The 27,616-nt window shown below is 37.8% G+C and overlaps 1 protein-coding gene across 2 annotated transcripts in view; it reads right to left on the bottom strand.

Moving 5' to 3' along the window:
• Nucleotides 1-27,616, bottom strand: part of CCDC122 (coiled-coil domain containing 122) — a 42,595-nt gene that overhangs the window by 1,119 nt on the left and 13,860 nt on the right. Inside the window, exons 2-5 of one of the 2 annotated variants that reach the window (XM_023731610.1) lie at nt 27,361-27,457; nt 26,748-26,863; nt 22,505-22,903; nt 21,615-21,731 (exon numbers count right to left, since the gene is read on the bottom strand). In XM_023731610.1, coding sequence (XP_023587378.1) covers nt 21,615-21,731; nt 22,505-22,903; nt 26,748-26,863; nt 27,361-27,406 — 678 coding nt within the window. In that variant the 5' untranslated portion in view covers nt 27,407-27,457. Of the gene's footprint in view, nt 1-21,614; nt 21,732-22,504; nt 22,904-26,747; nt 26,864-27,360; nt 27,542-27,616 lie in introns of those variants that run through there. The other variant, XM_004376605.2, reaches the window with a different exon arrangement.

Below are 27,616 nucleotides of genomic sequence, written 5' to 3'. Positions count from 1 at the left end.
ATAGTGGAAAGGGCAAGGGTTTTGGTGACAGATCACAAGAACGTATAAAAAAGCCAAAATACCCTAATATTAGCGTTCACTATACAAAGAACACTCGTTCTTTTTTTAACAGCTTTATTGAAATATTCACATTTCATAAAACTCACTCTCTAAAGTGTATGATTCAATGGCTTTATTCTCAGAGTTGTGCAGCCACCAACACAATTTTAGAACATTTTTCATTAGCCCAGAAAGAAACCCAGTATCCATTAGCAGTCGCTCTCTATTCCAGCCCCCACCCCAGCCCTAATCTACTTTCTATCTCTATAGATTTGCCAATTCTGAACATTTCATATAAATGGAATTGTACAATACATGGTCCTTTGTGACTGACTTCTTTCACTTAGCTTGTTATCAAGAGGCATCCATGTTGTAGCATGCATCAGTACTTCATTTTTATGGCTGAATAATATTCCACTGTATGGATATACCACATTATATTTATCTAGTTCATCGGTTGACGGACATTTGGGTTGCTTCCACTTTTTGGCTATTAGGAATAATGCTACTATGAACATTTGTGTACAAGTTTTTTTGTGGACATACATTGACATTTCTCATGTAGGCATACCTAGGACTGTAATTACTGGGTCATATGATAATTCTGTGTTTAACCATTTGAGGAACTACCAGATTGTTTTCCAAAGTGGCTGCACAATTTTACATTCCCATCGGCAATGTGTAAGGGTTTCAATTTCTTCACATCCTTGATAATATTTGTTACTATTGTCTTTTTGATCATAGCCATCCTAGTAGATGTGAAGTGATATCTCAGTGTGGTAGAACATTCACTCTTAAATGAGCTAACAGAACAATAGGGCTGGGGAATTTATTTGTTCATTATTACACCTATTTTAGGGAGTGCTTTAGCAAGTCAGTAAGGTGGTTCTAGGTCATTTCAAAGAAGTCTGAATTTGTCAAAACACCAATTCACCAAATTTACCAAAACAGAAGATTTGCCAAAAATAAGTTTACAGCCTAAGAGGGTACAGGAAGCCAAAACTCCGGGTTCCTGGGGCTGTAAGACCTTGTCTCTGACCTGTCTTGCTTTCTCTGTATGCTTCAGCTTTCTTCTTTACTGGGACCCACGTTATGCTGATGGCAAATCTCCTCCTTTCCCCCAGCACAGGTTCCTCTCCTTCCTTGTTCCTCCCTTAGCTCATTTTAGGTCATTTGTATTTCTTTATTATGCCTTTGGCAGTATGATGAAGACTATGGACTCCTCAGAAAAATGTTTTTAAATGCATAAAAGAGAACATGTAGGATCACAAAGGAAACCAATTATACTGAAATAGTTCTGCAGCAGCAGGGGCACTGGGAGAGACAAATCTAAGCACTCCAAATACTGCTATGAAACACAGCGAAGACTTGTCAACTAAAACTGCACATAAATTGCTGTAAGCTTTACGTATCTTTTTCAGTTTTTGTTAATTCTGCAAATTCAGAAAATCATTCAGATTGGTGAAGGAGGCCTAAAATGTTAATATGTTGGCAAAATTACTTTAGAAGGACTGGAAATAAATTAGCATAAACTAAACTTTATCATATTAAATGATGAAACTATATTCGAAACATGATTTTTTATACGTTGAATATAGTCAAGAGGATATATATCCATTGGATATACCCAATAAAGTATACTAATAAGGAGAATATAATCATGAAGATGGCAAGGACCAGGCAACGTCTTTCATTCTGTTATACATAAGATTGCCATGAGTCAGAGCCAACCCAATGGCAACTAAAAACAATAACACAGTCACTGAATACGCTTATATTCATGTTCATAGAATATATTCACAGGAATATAACAAACAGAACACATCTTTTGTTAATCAATAAATTTGATAAGCTGCAAACTGACTTGCTTCTACAATTATTCTTTTATGAAGGTAATACACAATGGATCAGAGTAAAGATGTACAAAGCCCCTTAGAGGGCGTCTAGATCACCATCTACAGCTAGGTTACAAAGAACGTGTTTAATATATCTAAAGCAAGAAAATATATTCAGAAGAGGTTTTGTGAAGAATGCAGCAAAATTAGGCAAGTGAAAGAGGCATATATTGGTAGTTGCTATGCAGTTACTGTCTATCTGACAAATACAGCCTTGTTACGGAGATTGGTTCCTTGAGCGGCCAGAGTCAGAGGCCAAGAACAATCAAACTCAGATGACTGATTTGATGGCCATGCTCACTAATCAACCTTGTGATAATTTGGTTTCCAGTGTTTTTTCCCTATGGGGGGAAAAAAAGACCGATAACTGACATAAGTTATCTGGTCTCCTTGAGCATTCTGATTATTATTTTAAACTAATCAACTGGCATTTGAGTTTTATGCATCAGTTTCTTGTAAACTTTACTAGCATCTCTCCACATCTACCTAACTCCGGGACACTAACAATACTGTTTCTAAGCCCACAAGGATAAAAGGCAGTTTGGAGTCGGTGGTGACTTCTTGAAGGCAAAGGTAACTCAGCTTGTGAACTTTCTTGAAGGCCAGCCATTTATTCAGCCTCGACTGGTAAAATTCTGACTTTGATATATGCCTTAATATTCAAACTTGAATACCATTAAGTAACTAAGAATGTAGTGGTTCCGAAGACAATATAGCTTTTTTGGCTCTAGGAAATGGATGGGTTACTATCCTTTAGACAACTAAATCAAAGAGAAGTTAAATGACATTCAAATGGCAGGAAGTGAGCTCCAAGTTGTTTAAGTACAATGTTCTCTCTATGGCAAAACAATAATTACATCCTGTGAGAGTTTGTTAGATACATGAACAAGTAAACATCAATAAATAGTTACTGTTGCTATCTTGGCAGAAATAAAACAGAGAAGCAGATACCAACAAAGCACGGTGGCAAAAAGAGAACAGGACCCTATATAATCCAAACTTCGCTCTGACCTCATCTCCTGCTACTTTTCTTTATTCTCTTCACTCCAGAAGCATCACACTTCTATTTCCTGAACCCAGGCATGTTCCCATCTTAAGACCTCTGCACTTGCTTTCCTTTTGCCTGGAAAACTTCTCAGACATCTGCATGCCTAGCTCCTTCAGTTCTTTCAGGTCTTTCCCAAAAGAGATCTACTCAGTAAAGCCTGTTTGGCTCCCAGATCTAGTATTATACCTTCTCTCTCCTGCACCACCCACAACAGTACATATCCCCTTCTGTGCTGTTTTTTTTTTTTTTTGTCCCTTAACCTACATCCTTATCTAATATGTCATATATCTTACTTACAGATCATGTTTAGGCCTATATTCCCAACTAGAATGTAAGGTTATTGTGCTTTAGGTGAAAGTTTACAGCATAAATTAGTTTCTTGTTCAAAAGTTTACATACAAATTGTTTTGTGACCTTGGTTGCAATCCCTGCAATGTGTTAGCATTCTCCCCTTTTCCCTTTACACTCTTGAGTTCCCTGTGTCCATTCATCCAGTTTTCGTGTCCCTTCCTGCTTTCTCATCTTTGCTTTTGGGCAGGTGTTGCCCATTTGGTCTTGTACATTTGATTGAACTAAGAAGCACGTATATCACGTGTATTATTGTTTTAAAGGCCCATTTAAGCTTTGGCTGAAAGGTGGACTTCGGGAGTGGCTTCAGTTCTGAGTTAGCATGGTCTCCAGGGGCCACAGTCTCGGGGGTTCCTCCAGTTTCCGTCAAACCACTAAGTCTGGTATTTTTTTGTGAATTTGAATTTTGTTCTACATTTTCTCCTGCTCTGTTCTGGACTCTCTATTGTGATCCCTATCAGACCTGTCTTAGTACTGAGTTTTGAGGGGGTGGCGTAGTGGTTAAGAGCTACGGCTGCTAACCAAAAGGTTGGCAGTTCAAATTCACCAGGCCTCCTTGGAAACTCTATGGGGCAGTTCTACTCTGTCTTATAGGGTCGCTATGAGTCAGAATTGACTCTATGGCAACAGGTTTTTATATGTTCAGGATACAAGTGGCCTCCCATTTTTCTGATAAAAAAAATCAATCATCATTCTTATCATTGTTCTTGTGCATTTAATGTGACTTTTTCCCCTGGCTTTTAAGATTTGTTCTCTTTACATTTCGTTTTCAGTAGCTTGACTATAATGTTCTTAGGTATGGTTTTCTCTGTGTTTATCCTGCTTGAGGTTTGCTGAATTTCTTGAATCTGTGAGTTATCTTTTTAACCAAGTTTGGAAAATTTTCAGCCAATATTTCAAACATTTTTCTTTTTTTTTCTCTGTCTCTCCTCACCTCTGGGACTCAACTCCACATATGTTAGATTGCTTAAGATGGTCCCAGAGTTCATTAAGGCTCTACATATATTTTTTTCAGTTGTTTTTTTTTCTTTTTCTCTGGAAGCTTGTTTAGATGACTTCTACTGATATCTTCAGGCTAGAGAGACTGTACCTTCTGTTGTATCTAACCTGCTGCTAATTCACCCAATACCTTTTTTATTTCAACATTTTATATTTTCAGTTCTAAGATTTTCATTTTTTTTCCTATGTTTTATCTGTTATATTCATCCTTGTATCCATTTTTTTCCCTGCAGAATATTTAATATATTTATCAGGGTTGTTAATCCTTGTCTAACAACTTCTAAGTCAATTGTGGTTCTGTTTTCATTGTGTAATTATTTTCTTAGCTATTGGTAATATTTTTCTGTAAATCTCCATTGGTGTGGCATGGTTAAATAAATTAAGGTATAGCTACACTATGGGATATTTTGCAGCAGTTAAAAAGAATTAGGTATATCCATACGTACCAATATGAAAAATATATGAGTCAGATTGTTGAGTAAGTAGCTGCAAAATTATATGCATAATACATTTATGCAATCTTCCTCCACCTACAGGTGTGCGTGTGTGTGTGAGTCCGAGAAAAGACTTAAAGGATATAAACCAAACACTGGTTATCGTTAGTGAGAGGTTAAGAATGAAAAAAGAGCAACAGGATGAGAGGTGGTAGTCAAAGGACTATAGCCTCTAAAATTTTGGTTGTTTTCAAGAAGTATGTATTTATCCCTATAGAAATGAAAACTTTTTTTTTTTTTTTTTTTAAGATTGGGAGAAATACAGCCCTAGAGACCCAGATTCATATCCTACTCTGACACTTACCATTAGCTGTATGAATTTGTATAAGCTATTTAAATTTTCTGAAATTCTGTAAATTTTTCCTTGTACTTTCTATAACAGAATGATTTGTTATCATGCTATCTGAATAATTCTTTTCCTGCCTTTAAGTCACCTTTTTATAATACCTTTGCTTATCTGTTTTTTTCTTTCTCATAAGACTGCCTTTCTAGTTGTATAATCAATTCTGTGACTGACCTGAATGAATGAATGCATCTGTTAACATGTTGTGCTGTACCAAGTTAAACATGCTTTGTTCCTGACCCCAAGTATCTCTGAAAGCACTCAAATTTTTTCCCTATGCTTTTAAATTTGGAGTTCAGGTTGTGAAAAATTTAGGTAACAGTAAGCCATCACTGAATCTCAAACCGCTTTGTACAATGTTATCACAAAATATTGCTTGCAGTACTTATCACTTGCAAAACACTTAACTCCTCTAGTGTCTCTTTCCTGAAAACTCTTGGAATTGACAACATCTTTTTTTTCCTTGAACTAGAAATCACTGATTGTTCTGTAATGCTTTGTGTTTGAAGCTTTGTGTTTGTATGCTTTGCATTTTTCTTCCTCATTTTTTTTGTCAATGACTTACAGCTTATCTTTATTCTCCTCTCTCTTATCTTTAATTCCATTCTTCCAAAATATACATAAAGACATACAATAGACATTTTTAGATAAATATTTGGAAATACTTGTCTCACTCAGAAATGGCCTAAATTATACTTAAAATTTTTGACAGAAAAGCATGTGAAATTCAAAAACCATTTTTATGTTTCTGAACCAAAAATGTAAAAAAGCAACATTAATATAAAAATGAAAATATGCATATCACAAATTTCTGAAAGCATTAAAGATTAGAATAAAGAATGATGTAGTACAGGCAAAAGATGACCATGAACTGCACCAAAGCATGGCTAAAGATATTCAGAAGGGGTAGCAAAAAGGCTCAAAAGAAGAAATAAGTAGTAAAAATCTTCTGGTGTTGGAATTTACCCTCTTTAAAAAATCAGTTTTGATAGGAGGTTACTCACATCAATGATCAACTCTCATCAAGGGTTAAGTGCAATTATTGAAAAAATGCAGTGTTCTCAAGACAATGATGTGGCTGTATTTGTCATTTGGTTTTATAATTTATTAAAGAGAATCTTTAATTTCTTAAATTTTCATTTTTTTCAACTGTGATGGTATTGAGGACTACTTTATTTATAGAAGTAATACAACTAAAATAAAAATCACAAAAGAATCTAACAGAGGTATTCCTATTATGAAATTTTAAAACTAGCTTATTAACTATCAGGGCAAGAAGTTTTATGATTAAAACATTAAAAATGGAAGTCTTCAGCTTAGTCACATTTCATCTAAATCTAAACATTAGGACCACTTGTATCACCCTTCACCATTAAAAATACCCATTTACACTTCTGTTTCTGACAAGATAAGTAGATGTACTTTTCCCTATCCCTCCTGCTAAGTACAACTAAAAAGCATGGACAATATATATTATACAAACATAAGAATCTTCTGAAAGGGGGAGAGAAGACACACTGACTAGGTATCTTGGGACCTAAGAAACAACATAGCGATGAGTTCCCTGTTTTGTTTTGTCTTGCCTCATAAATTTCAGACTGGATGCTGGAGAAGCCAGCAACCTGAAAACACCAGTAAGTGAAGACACACACACGTACACACACAAAGCAAACAGACAAATAAACAAAGGTCTGCTCTCACTAGCCAAAGGGCCACAAAAGCAGCAGCCTAGCAAGACAGAAAACTTTTAGGCAGAATTGTTTTACTCAAGTCAAACGCCACAGACAAAACTATGGCCCCACAACTACTCACACCAGCAAAGGCTGAATGGAGAGCTTAAACTTCTACCAGTGCTAGACTACAACGAGGTACCTCAATCTCCCTACTGGGATGGTGTCAAAGAAGGCTAAGTGGAGAACCCAGGACTTTTATCCTTACTGGGCAGTTACAAGCCCCACCTTGTGGTATCAGTGGAGCCCATTTGGAAGCCTGGACTTCCACCCCCATCCAGCAGTAATTAGGCATCTTTCCACCCTCCTTGCTGGAAGAATGTCCGAGGAGGCCTAGTGGAGAGTCAGAACTTTTATGACCACTCAGCAGTAACAAGGCCATGCCCCGCAGTGTCCGTGGAGATCATGTGGGGAGCAGTAATGAGATGCCCCTCCCACAGCTAGCCAGACTGGTATCAGCTGAGGCCTACTGGGCAGTGGGAACTCCCATACCTGCCCAGCAGTAATAAGGAATGCTTCTTCCCTCCATGGGTGTTAATGGAGACTGAACAGGTAAGCTGGACTTCACACCACTTGGCAGTATGAAGACTCAGAGTCTTAAAATCTAATACCCAAAATGTCCAGATTTCAACTGAAAAATTACTCATCAAACCAAGAACCAGGAAGATCTCAAATGGAATGAGAAAAGACAATGAACAGATACAACACTAAGATAACATAGATATTTCAAATTATCTGATAATAATTTTAAAGTAGCCATCATAAAAAAATGCTTCAATAAGCAATTACAAAGATGTTTGAAACTAATAAAAAATTAGAAAATCTCAGCAAAGGAACAGAATATATAAAGAAGAACCAAATGGAAATTAAGAATGAAAAGATACGATACTTGAAATGAAAAATTCAATGGATGTGTTCAGTAGCAAAATGGAGGGGACAGAGAAAACAATCAGTAAACTGGAAAGAAGAACACTAGAAATTATTCAATCTGAACAGTGCAGGGAAAACAGACTAAAAAATAAAATGAACAGAGTCTCAGAGACCTGCTGGACTATAACAAAAGATCTAATATTTGTGCCATAGGAGCCCTGGAGAAGAGGAGAAAAAGGGTGGGGCTGAAAAAGCATTCAAATAAAAAATGGCTGAAAATTCCCCAAATTTGTCAAAAGACATAAACCTATGGAATCAAGAAGCTGAGAAAATCCCAAAGAGGATAATCTGAAGAAATTCATGCCAAAATACATCATAGTAAAACTTTTGAAAACTAAAGACAGAGAAAGTCTTGAAATTAGCAAGAAAGAAATACCTTATTTATAGGGGAAAAACAATTTGAATGATAGAGGATTTCTCAACAGAAATTATGGAAACCAGAAAGAAGTGGCAGAAAATTTTTAACTATGGAAAGAAATGTCAACTCAGAATTCTATATCCAGCAAAACTATCCTTCAGGAATAAAGGGGAAATCAAGACATTCTCAGATGAAGGAAAACTAAAAGAACTTGCCACCAGAAGGTCCACCCTAAAATAATGGATTAAAAATTTTCTAAACAGAAACAAAAGTAGTAACAGAAGGAACCTTGGACATAAAGAAGAAAGAACATGGAAACAGCAAAAATATGGATAAATACAATAGACTTTTCTTGTCCTCTAGAATTTTCTAAATTATGTCTGTCAATTGAAGCAAAAATTATAACATTGTCTTATGTGGTTATCAAAGTATACAGAAGAAATATTCAAGACAATTATAAATGGGGGGGGGGGTAAATGGATGTAAAGGAAAGCAAGGTTTCTTGATGACACCAGTAGACTTTGCTAAGTTATGTATATATAATGTAATATGTAAAGCAACCACTAAAAAAATCTATACAGTGATACACTCAAAAACACTACGGATGGAACAGAATTCTGAAAAATGTTAAAATAATCCACAGGAAAGCAGGAAAAAGAAAACAGAGAAATTAAATACATAGGAAAAAATAGAAAACAAAAAACAAAACGGCAGACTTAAGCCTTAACATATCAATAATAAATGTAAATTGTCTAAGTACACCAATTAAAAGACAGAGATTGGCAGAGTAGATTAAAAAAGAAAAAACACAAAAAACAAACATCATTCAACAATATGCTATCTACAAGAAACTCATTTCAAATATAATGATATATGTAGGTAGAAAGTTGATGGATGAAAAAAGAGATTTACCATGCAAACATTACTCAAAAGAGAGCAGAATTAGCTATATTAATATCAGATTAAGAAAACAAAGAGAAATTATCAGAGCAAAGAAAATTACTAGGACAGAAAGGAATATCATATAATGATAAAGGAGTCAATTCACCAAAGACATAACAATCTTAAATGTATACAAAGCTGTCAAAAATGTGAAGCAAAAACTGATAGAAATGAAAGAAATAGAAATCTATGATTATAGTTGGAGATTTCAATGCCCCCTCTTAGCAATTTAGAGAACAGCTAGAGAGAAAATCAGCAAGAATATAGAAGAACTCAACACCATCAGTCAACAGGATCTAATTGACATTTACAGCAAAAGAACCCTAAACCCAAGAACAGCAGAATATATATTCTAAGTGCTCATGAAACCCATACCATGATAGACTGTATCCTGGGCCATAAAACAAACCTCAAAACCAAACCCACTGCCGTCGAGTTGATTCCAACTCCTAATGACCCCACAATCTTTCCAAGGATGTAAATCTTTATGGAAGCAGACTGCCACATCTTTTTCCTGCGGAGTCGCTGGTAGTTTCGAACAGCTGACCTTTCGGTTAACAGTCAATTGCTTTAACCACTATGCCACCGGGGCTCCTACACATTTAAAAGAAATTAAGTAATATCTAAATAAAATAATAGAGGTTGGCGAGGGAGGTCCAAGATGGTGGAGTAGTTAGATGCTTCATAATGTCCCTCTTACAACAAAGACCTGTGAAGAGAAGTGAATCGGACGTGGATGACAACTTTGGAACCTTGAGCATCAAAGGCAAGGATGAAGAAATGAACCAAGGGTCAAGTGGAAGGAGAGACTGTACAAAAACAGCAGACACAGAGAATTGCAGATCGTCAGCTCCCTGCCAGCTGAGCCTACACAGCATGGCCATCTTGAGACAAAGCAAGCAGCGTTCCCAGCCAAAGCCACCATCACCTGCTGCAGCCAAGCAGGAGTGACTCTGCACACACATCTAGAGCCAGGCAGGAGTGCTCCCTACCATGCCCAAGTTAAGTACACTCACATCACCCACTGTGCCTCCTGAAGACCCCCATGCCAGAGGCCCATGGACGTACGGCGGTCCTCCCATCCCTCTCATCCATCCCCCTGCCCCATGTGTGACTGTGGTATGGTGGCACCACCACTACCCTGCCCCCTGAGCTGGGGACCCATGAACTGACAGCGACTGCCCTTTCACTCAACCACTTACACCGGGGGCCCACGGAACACAGGGTCCCACTACTCCACCTAGCTACCAGTGCCGGGGGCCCATGGATCAGCGGTGTCCGCTTCTCCGTCTGGTCGCTGACACTGGGGGCCCAGGAACTGGTGGCACTCCCTCTTCCATTCAGCCAACTGTGCTTGGAGACTGAGGAATGGCAGTGCTCACTCCTATGCCAAGCCACCCATACTAGGGGCCCTCAGACTGGCAGTACCTGCTGTTCCACCCAGCTACTGGTGCCAGGAGCCCATGAATGGAGGTGCCCACTCCCACACCCAGCCACCCATGCCAGGGGCCAGCAGACCAGCAGTGCCTCTTACTTCCTCTAGCCACCTGCACTGGGGGCCCAAGGACCAGCGGCACACCCTCCCCTGCACTGCACTGTAGCAGACAGGGGCATGTCCTCCAAGTGGGCATCCATGGACTGGCGGCATCCCCTGACTCACCCCCTTCACCCCACTCCTGCAACTGGAGGCTTGTGCTTGCTCCGACCACCCTGGAACAGCTCTGCCTACCTGGTACCGTCAAAGAGAGTTTCTGTACCACCCACCCAGTGGGTGATAACCTGGCACCTTCACCCTGACTATCTGGCAATTGGCAGCGCGCACACACAACAGCCAACCCAGTAACCAGTAAGAACGCTCCCTGCACCCACACTCAGGTGACCAGCTGGACAGACACATAACCTTACCAACAATGCCTGCTACATCTTCAGCCACCCCGCAAGACAACTGAACAGAGACCCATGCTCACACACACAGCTGATGCCCCACCAACCTGGAGACAGGTAGTGAGAGTTCCAGTGCAGCCAGACTAGTGACCACATGCCACACCCACTCCGATATATAAAAACAAAAAATCAGGATGCAGCAAACATACATATAATAAATAAACAAATATAACAATACTTTAATGCCTCAGAGACCACAGACAATATCAAATCACATAAAGAAGCAGGACAAGATGGCTCCAGCAAGTGACCAAAATAAAGAACCTGAAGACCTTCTGGAGGAAGAAATGGTAATGGAACTACCTGATAAGGAATTCAAAAGGATTCTCCAAGAGATCAAGGAAAACAGACAAAATCAAGGAAAACACAGACAAAACAATAAAGAATTTAGGAAAACAATACAAAACAAAGCAAAAAATAAACAATTAGAACCCATACAAAAACAGCAACTAGAAATCCAAAAGATTAACAGAAAAATTTCAGAAATAGAAAACTCAATAGAAGGACATAGGAGCAGAACTGAATCAATGGAAGATGGAATCTGTGAACTAGAGAACAAATTCCTTGACACCAATTTGTCTGAGGAAAAATCAGAAAAAAGAATGAAGAAAAATAAAGAAAGCCTAAGAATTATGTGGGACACTATCAAGAGGAAAAATATACATGTGATGGGAATTCCAGAACCAAGGAAAAAACCAAACCCGTTGCCACTGAGTCAATTCCGACTCACAGTAACTCTACAGGACAGAGCAGAACTGCCCCATAGGGTTTCCAAGGAGCGGCTGATAGATTTGAACTGCAGACCTTTTGGTTAGCAGCCGAGCTCTTAACCACTGCGCCACCAGGGCATCAGGGCAAAAAAAAGCAGAGAGAGAATTGTTCAAGATTTTCTGGCAGAAAACTTCCCTAATATCATGAAAGACAAGAAGATATCCATCCAAGAAGCTCAACAAACCCCATACAGGATAGACCCTGTCTTAGTCATCTAGTGCTGCTATAACAGAAATATCACAAGTGGATGGATTTAACAAAGAGAAATTTATTTTCTCGCAGTCTAGTATGCTAGAAGTCCAATTTCAGGGTGTCAGCTCCAGGGGAAGGCTTTTTCTCTCTGTTGGCTCTGGAGAAAGGTCCTTGTCATCAATATTCTCCTGGATTAGGAGCTTCTCCGCACAGGAACCCTGGGTCCAAAGGATGTGCTCTGCTCCTGGCACTGCTTTCTTGGTGGTATGAGGTCCTCCTCTCTGCTTGCCTCCCTCTCCTTTTATGTCTTGTAAGATAAAAGGTGGTGCAGGCCACACCCCAGGGAAACTCCTCTTACACGGATCAAGGATGAGACCTGAGGAAGGGTGTTACATCCCACCCTAATCCTCCTTAACATAATCCAATCTCACCTCATTAACCACAGGCAGAGATTAGGATTTACAACACACAGGAAATTTACAATAACATTATAGAGGACAACCATACAATAATCGGAATCATGGTCTAACCAAGTTGACACATATTTTTTGGGGATACAATTCAATCTTTGACAGACCCCAAAAGAAAGTCACCAAGACATATTATAATCAAACTTGCCAAAACCAAAGACAAAGAAATAATCCTGAGAGCAGCTCAGGAAAAACAAAGTCACCTACAAAGGGGAACCAATAAAACTAAGTTCTGAGTACTCAGCAGAAACCATGCAGGCAAGATGTCAATGTGATGACATATATAAAACACTGAAAGAAAAAAACTGCCAACCAAGAATTACACATCCATCAAAATTATCTCTCAAATACGATAGTGAAATCAGGACATTTTCAAATTTACAGAAATTAAGGAAATTTGTAAAGAACAGACCAACCTTACAAGAAATATTAAAGGCAGTCCTTCGGACATAGAACCAGCAACATCACACAACAAATTAGGACACAGGGAAGCATCAGCTAGATACCAACCCAGATAAACAATTCTCAAAAATAAAACAAAACTAAAGGACTGAAAACAGGGAACCAGAGACACCCATCTGTAAATGATGCCCACAACATCAAAACACAAAGAAGGAATAAATGGTGTAGTTATAGAACTTTCATATGGAGAGGAAGTCAAGGCGATATCAAGAAATAAGACTACTTTAAACTTAAGAAGATAGGGTAAATTTCAAGGCCACCACAAGGAAAGTAACAAATCTACTCATCAAAATAAAAAAGAAGAAAAACATAAAGACTCAGTGAACACAAAATCAACAACAATGAAAGAAATGAAAAGAAAATCCATAAACAAAAATAACTCAGCACAGAAAATTAATGGAACAAAGAAACTGTCAACAACACACACACACACACACAAAAGCACAACAAAATGAGAGCAATAAACTCATACCTATTGATAATCACACTGAATGTAAATGGCTTAAATGCATCAGTAAAGAGACAGAGAGTGGCAGAAAGACTGGCAGTTTGAACCCACCCAGCAGCTCCACAGGAGAAAGACCTGGTGATCTGCTTCCATAAACATTACAGCTTAGAAAACCCTATGGGGCAGTTTTACTTTGTCACATGGGGTAGCTATGAGTCAAAAATTGACTTAATGACACCTAACAACAACAACAGTATGGAATACACCTCAACATAAAGAAAACAAAAATCCTCACAACTGGACCAATAAGCTACATTATGATAAATGGAGAAAGGATAAAGATAAATAAATTCACAGGTGCCCAAGGGAATAATAAAAGAACATATTTAGCCAGAAGATTCACAGGTCCTGTTTTTCTTACTGCCAGTAAAATGTGGAGATATCCTTTAACCATTATTAAAGAAAATTGAGTCAACAAGCCTCTAACCTCCCTCTCTCATTCTTTCTCTCTTTCACACACACACACCTGAAAGGAAAAATGACAAAAATGTATCAGTGAGTGGTGTGTGTAGAGTTAAGATAATTATTATTAGTTTATACTTTTCTCTAGTTTCCAAATCAACTGCTAAAAACATGAATTATTTATATAATAACAACCTGCCTGGGATGTTCTTCCAGTATAATTATCCACTTGACTTACTCTCTCACTTCCTTCAAGACTTGACTCAAATTTCAATCTGTCAATGAGGCCCATGCTTCCTGACCTCGGTCTCCTCCCAGCTACTCCACCCCTCCACCTGGGACATACATCCTGTCTTACCTTGTCTTTCTTCCATAAGACTTACTGTCTTCTAATACTTACTTATTACGTTGTCTGTCTCTTAATACTAGAATGCAAATTCCATGAAGGCACGGATCTTCTTGATGATAATGATGTATCCCAAGTGCCAAGTCGAGTGTGTGGAACAAAGTAGGCCGTTTGATAAGCATTAAGTACAATGAATCAGGAAAAGTGTATCTTAGAATGTGGTGAACATTTGAAGAAAATAAGCAGAGGAAATTATAGAAAATTCCACCAGTATTTCCTAATTTAGAGAATGTTTATATGCATGAAAGTAGATTCACCAATTACAGCAAAACTTTGTATCTCAAATAAAAAGGCAATGTTTAAAAATTATATCATGAAATAACTCAGGCATAATACAATAAAGAATTTAATAACAAATATCGGTATTTTTCTATTATTGCAGAAACAAATTACCATAAACTTAGTGACTTCAAATAAACTATCTTACAATTCTGTAGGTAAGATATGCAGGCTAAACTCTAGGTGGCTGCATGCTGTGTTCTTTCTGGAGCCTATAGGGGAGAATCCTTCCTGCTCATTCAAGTTTTGGCAGAATTCAGTTCTATGTAGCTGTAGGACTGAGGTCTCTATTTCCTTACTGGCTGTCATCTGGGGTCTACTCTTACTTCCTACCAGTCTTTCTCTTGTCCTTTCACGTAGCCCCCTATATCTCTGAACCAGCAAAAGGGCAGTGAATCCTTCTCATGCCTCCATCTCTCTTGCTCTAGCAGGAAAAGGTTCTCTGATTTTAAAGACTCATGTGATTAAACTGGCCCACCTAAATAACCCAGTATAACAGCCTCATCTCAAAGTCCATAACATTAATCACATCTGTAAAATCCCTTCTGTCGTGTAAGGTAACAGTCACAGGTTTTATAGATTAGGGTGTGGCCATCTTTGGATGGGTATTATTCTACCTACCACACATCGTATACCCAACACCCAAGCTTTAAACCTAGAGTATTATTAATGAAGTTGATACATCCTGTATATCCCTCACTTGCAAAAGTACCCACTATACTAAATTTTGTGCTTATTAATCCCTTATGTGTTTTCAAAATTTCACTATACACATATGTATCCCTAAGTAGGTTATGGTATAAATAACAAGTTTCTTAAATTTATATAAATGGAATAATTCTGTCTGTATTCTTCTATTTGCTTTGTATTATTTTTACTCAATGTTATTTTTGAAATTCACCCATGTTGTTAAAAGTTGTCGCTTATTTATTTTCACTAGTATTCAATTTCATTCCAATTTATTCATTCATTCTCATGTGAACACACACTACGATTTTGATCTCATTTAATGTAGAAGACATAATCGTCTATTAACACAGCTTCTAACACAGATCAGCATGAGTTTACTTAGGGCATATATTAAGAGTAGAATTCATAGCAGCTTTATTCAGATAGCCAAAGAGCGGGCTACAACATAAAAGTCCATTGAAAAGAGACTGCCTAAATCAACTGTAGTTTATTCATTACAATGGAATACTACTCAACAATAAAAAGAACAAATTGGTGATATATGCATCCACTTGGATGAGTCTCGAATTGACACAAACAAGTATATGCTATATGATTTCATATTCAAGAACAGACAAAACTAAACTATGGTAGTAAGAACCAGAATACTGAACTCAACATGGAACAAAGGCCTAAAAGTAAAAGCTGAAACTATAACTCCTGTTAGAAAACACAGGAGTAAATCTTCATGATCTTAGACTTGGCAAAGGATTCTTAGATGTGACAGCAAAAGCATGAGCAACGAGAGAGAAGTTCATCAAAATTAAATACTTTTGTGCTTCAAAGAACACCATCAATAAAGTGAAAAGACCACCCACAGAATGGGAGAACATTACGCAAATAATATATCATAAGAGGCTTGTGTCCAGAATATATAAAGAATTCTTACAGTTCAATAATAAAAAAGACAAATAACCCCATTAAAAAGTGGGCAAAGGATCTGAATAGACATTTCTACAAGGAACAAGTACAAACGTCCAGTAAGCACATGTAAAGATGCTCAACATCGTTAATCATTCCAAAAAAAGAAAACCAAACCCATTGCCGTTGAGTCGATTGTGACTCATAGTGACCATTAATCATTAGGGAAATTCAAATAGAAACCATGAAGATATTTCACACTTACTAGGATGGCTAGAAACAAAGTCAGATAATAACAAGTGCTGATGAAGGTACAGAGAAATTGGAACTCTCACACACTGCTGGTGGGAATGTGCAGCCACTTTGGAAAACAGTTTGGCAGTTCCTTAAATGTTTAAACATGGAGTTATCACATGATCAGAAATTCCACTCCTAGGTATATACCCAAGAGAAATAAAACCATATGTTTCCACAAAAACTTGTACATTAATGTTCACACAAGCATTATTCTTAATAGCCAAAAGGTGGAAACAACCCAAATGTCCATCAACAATATTTGGTATGCCATACAATGGAATATTATTTGGCCATAAAAATGTCTGAAGTACTGATGCATGCTACAACATGGATGAACTCTTGAAAACATTATGTTAAGTAAGCCAGTAAAAAAAAACCAAAAAAAAAAAAAACAACTACATGTTACTGTATATGATTCCATTCATATAAAAGTAAAGAATATGGAAATCTACAGAGACAGAAAATATATTAGTGGTTGCTTAGGGTAGGGGTGGTCTTGGGGGTATAGGAGGATGATACTTAAAGGGCATGGGATTTCCTTTTGAGGTGATGAAAGTGTTTTAAATTGCCTGTGGTGAAGGTTGCACATATCAGTGAAAATACTAAAACTATTCAAATGCAAATCTTAAAGGGTGAATTGTATGGTATGTGAATTCTATCTCAATAAAGCTGTTCAGAAAATCAGAATAGTGGTTGCCTGAGAAAAGGGCACAAGAGAACATTTTGGGAGTGATAGGGGAGTTCCACTTCTTAACCTAGATGATGGTAACACAGGTATACATATATATGTATTAGTCAAAATTCATCAAGCTAAATGCTTAAAACTTGTGCAATTACTTTTACGACAATTATACAAGTATGTTAGCATAAGAAAATTACTAGGTAATGTAGAATTCTTTTCCAAAATGCTTTTTACCAATTTACTCTCCCACCAATACTGTGTTAGAATTCAGTTGTTCCACATTTTACCAACTGTGATATTGATAATCTGGTGAGCTTTATATGGGGCCTCATTGTGGTTTTAATTATTACTGTTGTTGTTGTTAGGTGCCATCAGGTCGGTTTCAACTAATAGTGACCCAGGTACAACAGAACGAAACATTACCTGGTCCTGCGCTATCCTCACAATCATTGCTATGTTTGAGCCCATTGTTACAACCACTGTGTCAATCCATCTAGTTAAGGGTCTTTCTCTTTTTTGTGGACCCTCTACTTTACCAACCATGATGTCCTTCTCCAGGGACTGGTCCCTCCTGATAACATGTCCAAAGTACGTGAGACAAAGTCTCGCCATCCTCACTTCTAAGGAGCATTTTGGCTGTACTTCTTCCAGACAGATTTGTTCTTTCTTCTGGAAGTCCATGGTATATTCAATATTCTTTGTCAACACCTTAATTCAAAGGCATCAACTCTTCTTTGGTCTTCCTTATTCATTTTCCAGCCTTCACATGCATATGAGGCAATTGAAAACACCAAGGCTTGAGTCAGGCACACTCTACTCCTCAAAATGACATATCTGCTTTTTTAATACATTAAAGGTCTTCTGCAGCAGATTTGCCAAATGCAACGTGTCATTTGATTTCATGACTGCTGCTTCTTATGGGCGCTGACTGTGGATCCATGTAAAATGAAATCCTTGACAACTTCAATATTTTCTCCGTTTATCATGATGTTGCTTATTGGTCCAGTTGTGAGTATTTTTTTGGGGTTTTTCTTTATGTTGAGTGTAATCCATACTGAAGGCTGGGATCTTTGATCTTCATCAGTAAGTGCTTCAAATTCTCTTCACTTCCAGCAAGGAAGGTTGTGTCATCTGCATATTGAAGGGTGTTAATGAGTCTTCCTCCAATCTTGATGCCATGTTCTTCTTCATATAGTCCAGCTTCTTGGATTATTTGCTCAGCATACAGACTGAATAAGTATGGTGAAAGGATACAACCCTGACACACACCTTTCCTGACTTTAAAACACGCAGTATACCCTTGTTCTGTTCGAACAACTGTCTCTTGGTCTGTGTACAGGTTTCTTATGAGCATAATTAAGTGTTCTGGAATTCCTACTCTTCGCAATGTTATCCATAATTTGTTATGATCCACAGAGTTAAATGCCTTTGCACAGTCAATAGAACACAGGTAAATATCTTTCTGGTATTTTCTGCTTTCAGCTAGGATCCATCTGACATCAGCAATGATATCCCTCGTTCCACTTCTGAATCTGGCTTGAATTTCTGGCAGTTCCCTGTTGATGTACTGCTGCAACTGCTTTTGAATGATCTTCAGCAAAATTTTACTTGTGTGTACTATTAATGAGATTGTTAGATAATTTCCACATTCTGTCGGATCATCTTTCTTTAGAACGGGCACAAATATGGATATCTCCTAGTCGGTTGGCCAGGCAGCTGTCTTCCAAATTTCTTGGCATAGAAGAGTGAGCACTTCCAGTGTTGCATCTGTTTGTTGAAACATCCCAATTGGTATTCTGTCAATTCCTGGAGCCTTGTTTTTCTGCCAATGCCTTTACCGCAGCTTGGACTTCTTCCTTCAATACCATCAGTTCTTCACCATATACTGCCTCCTGAATGGTTGAATGTGGACCAATTCCTTTCGGTACAGTGACTGTATAGTCCTTCCATCTTCTTCTTTGTCCATCGTTCAATATTTTGCCCACAGATTCCTTCAATATTGCAACTCGAGGCTTGTGGTGTGATTCATTACTGATTACTTTTGTGTGGCCTTTCTAGCCATGGTCTTCTAACTCCCACCCAGGTGACTGGGCAGGACTGTGTGATAGGGTAATTCAAGGGATTAGTCAGTTTTGCCTTAAAAGAGAGCCAATTCTAGAGCAGATGGGAGGAGCCCACCACCACCAAGGAAGAAGAGACCAGCAGGAGAGACCCAGCAGCAGAACCCAGCAGCAGGAGATGGTGTGGTGGGCTTCCGGGCCCACAGAGAGAGAAAGCTGAGTGCCTCTGGGCAGAGACTGAAGGCCAGGGAGAGGCATGCCTACAAGCACAGCTGGGAAGAGGCTATCCTGATGGACAAACTGTATCTTGAGTGCTCCTGAGCCTGAACTGTAACTGTTACTTCCCTAATGAATGCCATAATTTTGAGTATGGTCTGTGAGTTCTGTGTGGCCACTGCAATGAATTATTGAACCTAGTAGGAAGTGCTGTGGGAGGGACGGTTGGTGTCAGAATTGGTAGAGATGGTGGAGAGAGGAGGCGTGTCTGAACTCCACCTTACAGGAATCAGCCTTGGGGCTGTTGATCTTTTTTTTTTTAATTGTACTTTAGATGAAGGTTTACAGAACAGTTTCTTATTAAACAGTTAGTACACATATTGTTTTATGACAATGGTTAACAACCCCACAACATGTCAACACTGTCCCTTCTCAACCTTGGGTTCCCTATTACCAGCTTTCCTGTCCCTTCCTGCCTTCTAGTCCTTGTCCCTGGACTGATGTGCCCCCTTAATCTCGTTTTGTTTTATGGGGCTGTCTAATCTTCGGCTGAATGGTGAACCTCGGGAGTGGCTTCATTACTGAGCTAAAAGGGTGTCCGGGGGCCACACTCTTGAGGTTTCTCCAGTCTCTGTCAGGTTGTGCTGTTGATCTTGGTTCTCCTTCCCCCTTGTGGGGTTGTAGGAGGTCAAACACCTCCCCCAAACCATTTTTATAAGGCTTGAATTTTTTCTTCAGTTCTTTCAGCTTGCAAAATGCCAAGCGTGTTCTTCCTTTTGGGTTTTGTAACTCCAGGTCTTTGCACACTTCATCATACTACTTTGTATTCTTGAGCCACCCTTTGAAATCTTCTGTTCAGTTCTTCTATTTCATCATTTCTTCCATTCGTTTTAGCTGCTTTATGTTCAAGAGCAAGTTTTAGAGGGTCTTGTGACATCCATTTTGGTCCCCTTTTCCATTGTTTCTTGAATAGTCATATTTCAAAAAAAAAAAAAAAAAAAAAACTTTTCATAGCATTTACTCAATGTTCTACTGGCTTAACATTTTCTTATCACTTAGTCACGTGTATGTGTTAGAAATGTTTCCTCTTGAACTAAGTCTTATCTCTAATGTTATGATGAATTTCAAAAAGCTTGAAACTCATGATATAGTCAGATATAAAACTATTTAATCATGTGGTTTGTGTGTGTGTGTGTGTGTGTGTGTGTGTGTGTGTGTGCTTGTCTTTATGAAGAAATACTTCTCTGACACAAATAGTTGTCTTCAATCCTCCAAGAACTGTAATAATGTGTGTGTATGTATGTGTGTGTTATGAGGTATGGCCAATTTTGTTTTATTTTAAAATTTTCTTTATTTTTCCATATGGTTAATGTATTATTTTGTTTCTGCCAGTTATACATGAGTTATTTCTGAGTTGTCTTTTTCTGTTTCGTTAATTATTTTTTCCTATTTCTGTGCCAATTATACACTGTCTTACTATTTATAGTTTTATAAATCTTGTTATCTAGAAGAGCAAAAAACTACCCGATTACATAAATAATATAAATTTCTCAGATGCTTTTTTATTGTTGAATTAGTCACAAATAAGTTGAAAACATATATCTCCTTATTTTCCAAATTAATGTCTTAAAAGTGAAAGGTATTTTTTATTTGCCCTTAACTACATATTCTCCATTTTTGTTCACCATTCATTTAAACAATAACAACTGTAGAAGTCTGTCATTGGTAACACAACTCTAAAAATTTAATCTCACTTTCAATTTTGCCTATCCAGTTTTTTTTTTAACTTGACTCTTGATAATTGCAAATATGAAATCAGAGTTATCTAGAATACCAATAACTTCTATTGTCTTTTACTCTGTTTTGAGGGGTCTCTGGTGTCTACCTAGGAATGGTCATCCTTTTTGACTTTATAGCCTCTGCTCTCTAGCCACTGATTAGGTACCAAGTTGCTGGTGGAATGAGATCGCAAGAATTCTAGGCCAAATTTAAGTAGCAGTGAGTGCTTACTTTGTTTGAATACATTAACATATTTGAATATCTTTGAATGAGGGACTTATTTCTATCAATCATCTGGACATATCTATTACTTTTTGTAGTTTTTTTGTTCTTTAACATTTTGAGAATAATAAACCATAGAAATATACATATAGTATAAGTTTAAGAAATGGGCCCATAAAACAGTGAAATCCAGATAATAAAAACTTACCTCTATTTCTTTTCTTAATTTTTCATGTATCTTTTTTTCTTTCTCAAGGACACAAGTTTTTTCAACGATAGATTCTTTTATGGTTATAATTGTATTGCTTAGCTTTGTAATATCTTCCTGTATGTTTAAAAAATGTAAAATAAGTCAAACAAAGAATGGCCAATATAAATCTAAGATTTTCAGTGTTTCTGTAATTTAAGAAAACTAGCCATCAGATTTAATTTTAATAAGATTAGAATATTACTTCTATTTTTAGGTATACAGAATAAAGAACTATCATTCAAATAAACAAAGCTTAGATATAAAAACTTAGAACTAAAATCCCAATGAAAGTTAACACATAAGGGAAAGTGGTCATCACAGTGGCAATTGTCCAGCAACAGTATAAAGGATATTTTTTAATTCTCTAGCAAGAAATGATAGATGTTTTAATTTGGTATCTCCCACTTTCTTTAAAGAATAGAAAGAGGAATAGAAAGATGCTTAAGGTACAGTTATTAATTCATATTGTTTGCATAACAGCATTAGGCATACTAAATTGATTTGAATTGGTCTGGATCCCATTAGCCTAGAAGCTAGTGCTTCATCATTTTTGTGAGTCACACTTTCTGCAACAAATGGATTAATTGTTCCCTGTGATTTTGTTTGACTATATATTTTTATAAATCCATAGGGGGTTTGGGGCTGTTTCCTTTAGGCATTTGCATATTTGGCATAGGTGCTACATAATTCATGTACTTGTCTAAGATTTTAAAAATTTTGAAAACAGTTTCTGAATGCAGTTAGAGAAGCTATGGGTATTTTGGTAATTTAATGATAAATGTATCATCTAATAAATGTACTTGCAAAAACGGGGTAATGAAAAAAATGTGATAAATGATATTTCAAACCTGTACTTGCTTTATGCGGTTTCCTTCTGGATTTCGGAGATCTCGCGTAAGTTCCTCTTTCATTGTCATTAGTTTTTTAACAAGATCTCGTTTTTCATTGAGTTCAATCATGAATGACCATTTGCTTTCTATCTCTTCCAAACTATCTTTATGTGCCTTTATTTTTGCATAATATGCATTATATCTTATCATGTGTTCCTCAAAATCTTCTTGAGCTGCTTCTATGTCAAATTTAAGCTTTACATTTTCTGTATGTAAGGATATGACTTGAGTTTCCAGGCTTCTGCACTGAAGTTTGGTGTTCTCTATGGCAGCATCTTGCTGATAAATTTGCCTTCCTATTTCTTTAGTTTCTGCGGAGACAGATGCTATTTGTTTTTCAAGCTCATGAAGTTCATTCTGTAATATATATCAATATTATCATTATTAATTCATGATATTAAACATAAAAGGAAAGTCATTGTTTTGATCCATAATGCATGTAGGAAAACTGCTTAACATAAAAAATGTATATTTATCAGATATAGAAAAACTGATGCATAATAGAAGGAAACAGGTAATTACAGTAACAAAATTATTTTGTAATCTCAGAGGAAGCCCAGAGTTGTTTGGTTCTTATTTCTTTAATGCTCATCTAATTCTAAATATTAAAATTATATTAATTTGTCTTAACATTTTAAATGTAAAAGATATTTTACAATCATTTTAATAATATGTTTCTGAGCATCAGAAATCACACTGAAGAAAGACAGTATGATGTAAATAATAAAGCCCTAGGTTAAGAATCAAAAGATGAAGGTCCTGGCTCCCTTACTGCTATTTACTGGTTAGAAGGATCAGCCATGAGAAACTCAATTACCCTATCAAAACCTCACTTTCTGCGTTTGTAAAATGCATATGAAGTCCTCTACCTTGCCTCTCTGGGGCATCTGCAGTGCTGAGCAGTACTTTCTTATTAAAGAAGAGTTTTCACACCACCGCTCTTCTCTGGTTCTCCTCAGGCATCTTGGAGCGTTCCTTCTCAATCTCAATGGTTCCATCAAATATAGGTCTTCCTCAGGGTGCAGTCCCATAATTTCCTCTCCATTCTACATATATTCATTGGGTAATCTCATCTATATTCACATTCTGAGCTACATCTATTGATGAGTCCAGCTCCTGGCCAAAAACCTATGTGTGATCTTTCAGGCTGGAACACAGGCGATTACAAGGGCTTTACCTGGCAGGCCTCAGGGGGCAAGCTGCCTCCTGAATCAGACTTGGTGCACAGCCAGTGCACTGCAGGCTCTGGAAGGAGCTGCCATCAGGGAGTCATCTCCCCTGACTCCACCCCAACCCCATGCCCTTTTGCATATCTGCATTCCTAACCCAGGCAGCTAAGGCCTTTTAATTGGGGCAGAGGCCTTCCTCAGGTGCCTCTGCTGAAGTCACCTTATCAGGCAGAAGTGGGGGGTGGGGGGTGGGGGGGTAATCTTGAAGACACTTTTCCAAACTCTGATTCCCAACTCAATATTTTTCCACTACTAGCCCTTCCCGTTCGCCCTCCTCCTGACCTGAGTCCATCAAACCACAGGAGCCTTGTGTTCAGGGATCCCTTGGCAGTGAGATGGGTCCCCACATCTGTGCCGATCCACTTCACTCTTGCCCAGATGTCATTTCTGGGCAACTATGGGAGGGAAGAGACAGCCCCTTTTTCAGGTTTTATCTCTCGCTTATATGATTGCAGTAAGTGATTAAATGCTTAACTTTCAATTTGGCTCAGTGTTTTAATTGGCTACTCTGACACCTAACAGCTCAGCTTCCTGACCTATATGCTGGTAATTCACAGAAATAAGTGGATATTGAGTTCTAGACCCAGATGCCACTGCACATCTCAAATTGATCATGTCCAAAAATTGGACTAAGTCCCTGTCCCCAAAACTTGTTACCCCCTGTATCAGTTATCTGTTGCCACAACCACCAAACTTCAGTGACATACGTTAAGTGTTTATTGCTCACATGACTGGGATTAGCTGGGGTTTGCTAGGTGGTTCTCCTGATCTTGACTGTGTTTGTTCAAATGTCTAGGGGCTGGCTGGCTGCCAGATGATCTAGACTGGCTTCAGTTGGGCTGACTCGGGTATCCTGGCTTTACCTCTCCTGTATCTTAACCTCTAGTGGGCCAGTGCAGGCTTGTCCTTCTCATGATGATGGCAGATGCAGAACAGTGGGAGCCCACATCTGCTAACATCTCAGCTAGTCACAAGATCAAGCTTAGAGTCAAGGGGTGAGGAAGTATGCCCACCCACTGTGGGAGGGCATTGCAAAGATACACTGTAAAAGATGTCGATACAGGGAGGGATGAAGAATTGAGACTAAAAATGCAAATTACAACACTCCTATATTCCCAAACTTAGCTAATGGTACCACCTTGAGAGCAATCCTTAATTTTTCCCTTCTCCTTATTATCTAGGGAGTCCTTGGGTGGAGCAAATGGTTTAAGTGCTAGACTACTAACTGAAAGGATAGTGGTTCAAACCTACCCAGAGGCACCTTGGAAGTAAGGCTTGGCAATCTGCTTCCAAAAGGTCACAGCCTTGAAAACCCTATGGAGCAGTTCCACTCACACATGGGGTCACTATGAGTCAGAATCAACTCTTCAGCAACTAACAACATCTTCATTATCTATTCTTAACTGTTTGTCATATTCTATAGATCCTCTCACCAAAATAACTGCAATTCATCCTCCATTCCTCTTTTTTCTATCAAATATGGTCAATCTCTTGAAATAATTTTTATAGAACTTTGGGAGGGAGGCACTGTGCTAAGAAGGCAGATCCCATCTGTCCCTTTCCTGACAGAGACAAGAGAGGCCAATATACTGACAAATGCAACGTGCTGATGAACCTCAATTTTTATCCCAAGTTCTGGTATTTCAAATGTCCACTTGAAATCTCTATTTGGATATCTAGTAGACATCTCAACTATAGAAGTTTGCCAAAGAACATTTAATTCACACACCAAATCTGTTCCTCCCCGTCGTCTTGTTTTCAATAAAATGCACCACTTTCCACTTGGATGCTTAAAAACCTAGAAGTCATTCTTGATTCCTCCCTTTCCCTTGCCTCCCATAACCTATTCAACAGCAAATCCTGACAGCTGGACCTCCAAAATAAAATCCCAAATCCACTTCTGACAAATCTTTGTAGCATGGATTCTCCAGTGGCTTCCCATTGCACTTATAAATTACTTAATATGGCTTGTTGTTGTTGTTAGATGCCGTCAAGTCAGTTCCAACTCATAGTGACCCTATGGACAACAGAAGAAAATGCTGCCTGGTCCTGTGCCATCCTCACAATTGTTGCTATGTTTCAGCCAATCATTGCAGCCACTGCGTCAGTCCATCTTGTTGAGGGTCTTCCTCTTTTGATCTTTGAAACTAAGCAGTTTAGCTCCAGAGCCTATTTTAATAACATATACTTAATAATAACCTTTACGAAGCACATAGTAGAGATGCTGTTTTAATTTTGGTTTCTTCAGCTATATTCAGAGTGTACAAAACCCACTGCCATCGAGTCGATTCTAACTCAGAGCAACCCTATAGGACAGAGTAGAATTGCCCCATACAGTTTCCAAGGCTATAAATTCTTTACAGAAGCAGACTGCCACATCCTTCTCCCACGGAGTGGCTGGTGGGTTCGAACTGGTGCCCTTTTGGTTAGCAGCCCAGCACCACCAGGGCTCCTTTCACAGAGTATAGTTAGATTTACTTATGCTTCATGTAAAGACCAAGTATGGCTCCCAGATTCCCTGTAGTGAAATTATGAATACATTATGAAAGGTAAGGAATACAGAGGAAGGCTACTTGAAATGTTCACTGACAACCTGTGACTCAGAAGCCATAACTTTAAAATCACTGACTTAAAACCTTAATCTTCCTTCAATTCAGCATTTAGGGAAAAAAAACAACTATCAACTAAATGTGGATTTAAAATGATTCTTGGTGACTTTATTATGTACATCTTAGGTTTTATATGCTTGTATTACAGTCACAATGACATTGCTGAATCTTTGTATGGTAGGAGCATGAAACTGGAATACTCACATAGACTTTACTTACAGAGTAATTGAGAGAGTAAATACGAAACATATGAATTTAAAACTGCCTCCCCAAATTAAGTATCCTTAATAACGTCCCTGGCACTAACTTAATACAGTTTTAAAGAAAATAAAAACTCATTTAAAAGACTATGAAATAAGTTACCTGCAAATGGAAGAGAACTTTTTTGTTTTTTTCTATTTCAGATGTTTGAGATTGCTGTTGCTTTGCAACTTGCTCTACAGCATCAGTTAATGAAGTTGTGTCTTGTTTAACCACAGCTAGACGAAAGAATAAAGTACATAATAAAAATTAAAATGCAGACATTCTAAGAAAGTTATGCTCCTTTACTCAAAATCATGAATTTGATGCTCTTTTCTCATAAATAAACTAAATTTAGGATTTTCCATTTCTGACTATAAACAAAAGCAACATCAAAGGTAACAGCAACAATTGTAAATGCCGACTATAATGTTACACCTGTATAAATATTTTGATTGTCCTAATTTTTTTATCCAGACCACTTACACATATACTATAATCATAGTGCTACTATACAACTATATAGCAATTATAGTTGATGAATTTTCATTATAGGTTTGTATTTTCAGGTTGTTATACCTTTTCTAAACACCATATATGCTTCTTCCTGGACAAATTTAACAGCTTCCCTCTCTCTATTCTAATTTGCTATCAATTTTAACATAATTATCCTCTCATACTATCCTTTTTGGTTGCTGATATTTTAATTACTTATTTCTTCAGACTGCTTCATTACCTTCCTTAGGCTCTCCCTGACTCTTCCTTTCTTTGCTGCCAGACATTCTTCTGTGTTTGTAGTCTCTTCTCTCCTTTCTGGTTCACTTTCTTTACTTCTACAAAATAATCTACAATGGTAATCTTTCACTTTGTTTTTCCTGTCATGTAAATGTAACTTAATTGTCTAACATCTCACAGGGATGGCAATGACATTCCATCACTAGTGCCAAAAATTAAAATACAATGGTTATGGGTGAGATTTTTGGAGAGAAGTA

Source organism: Trichechus manatus, unplaced genomic scaffold (genome assembly GCF_000243295.1).
Source record: "Trichechus manatus latirostris isolate Lorelei unplaced genomic scaffold, TriManLat1.0 scaffold00044, whole genome shotgun sequence".
Classification (NCBI taxonomy): Eukaryota; Metazoa; Chordata; class Mammalia; order Sirenia; family Trichechidae; genus Trichechus; species Trichechus manatus.
The sequence above is the reverse complement of the archived record's forward strand: the minus strand, read 5'-3'. Positions and strand labels throughout refer to the sequence as shown.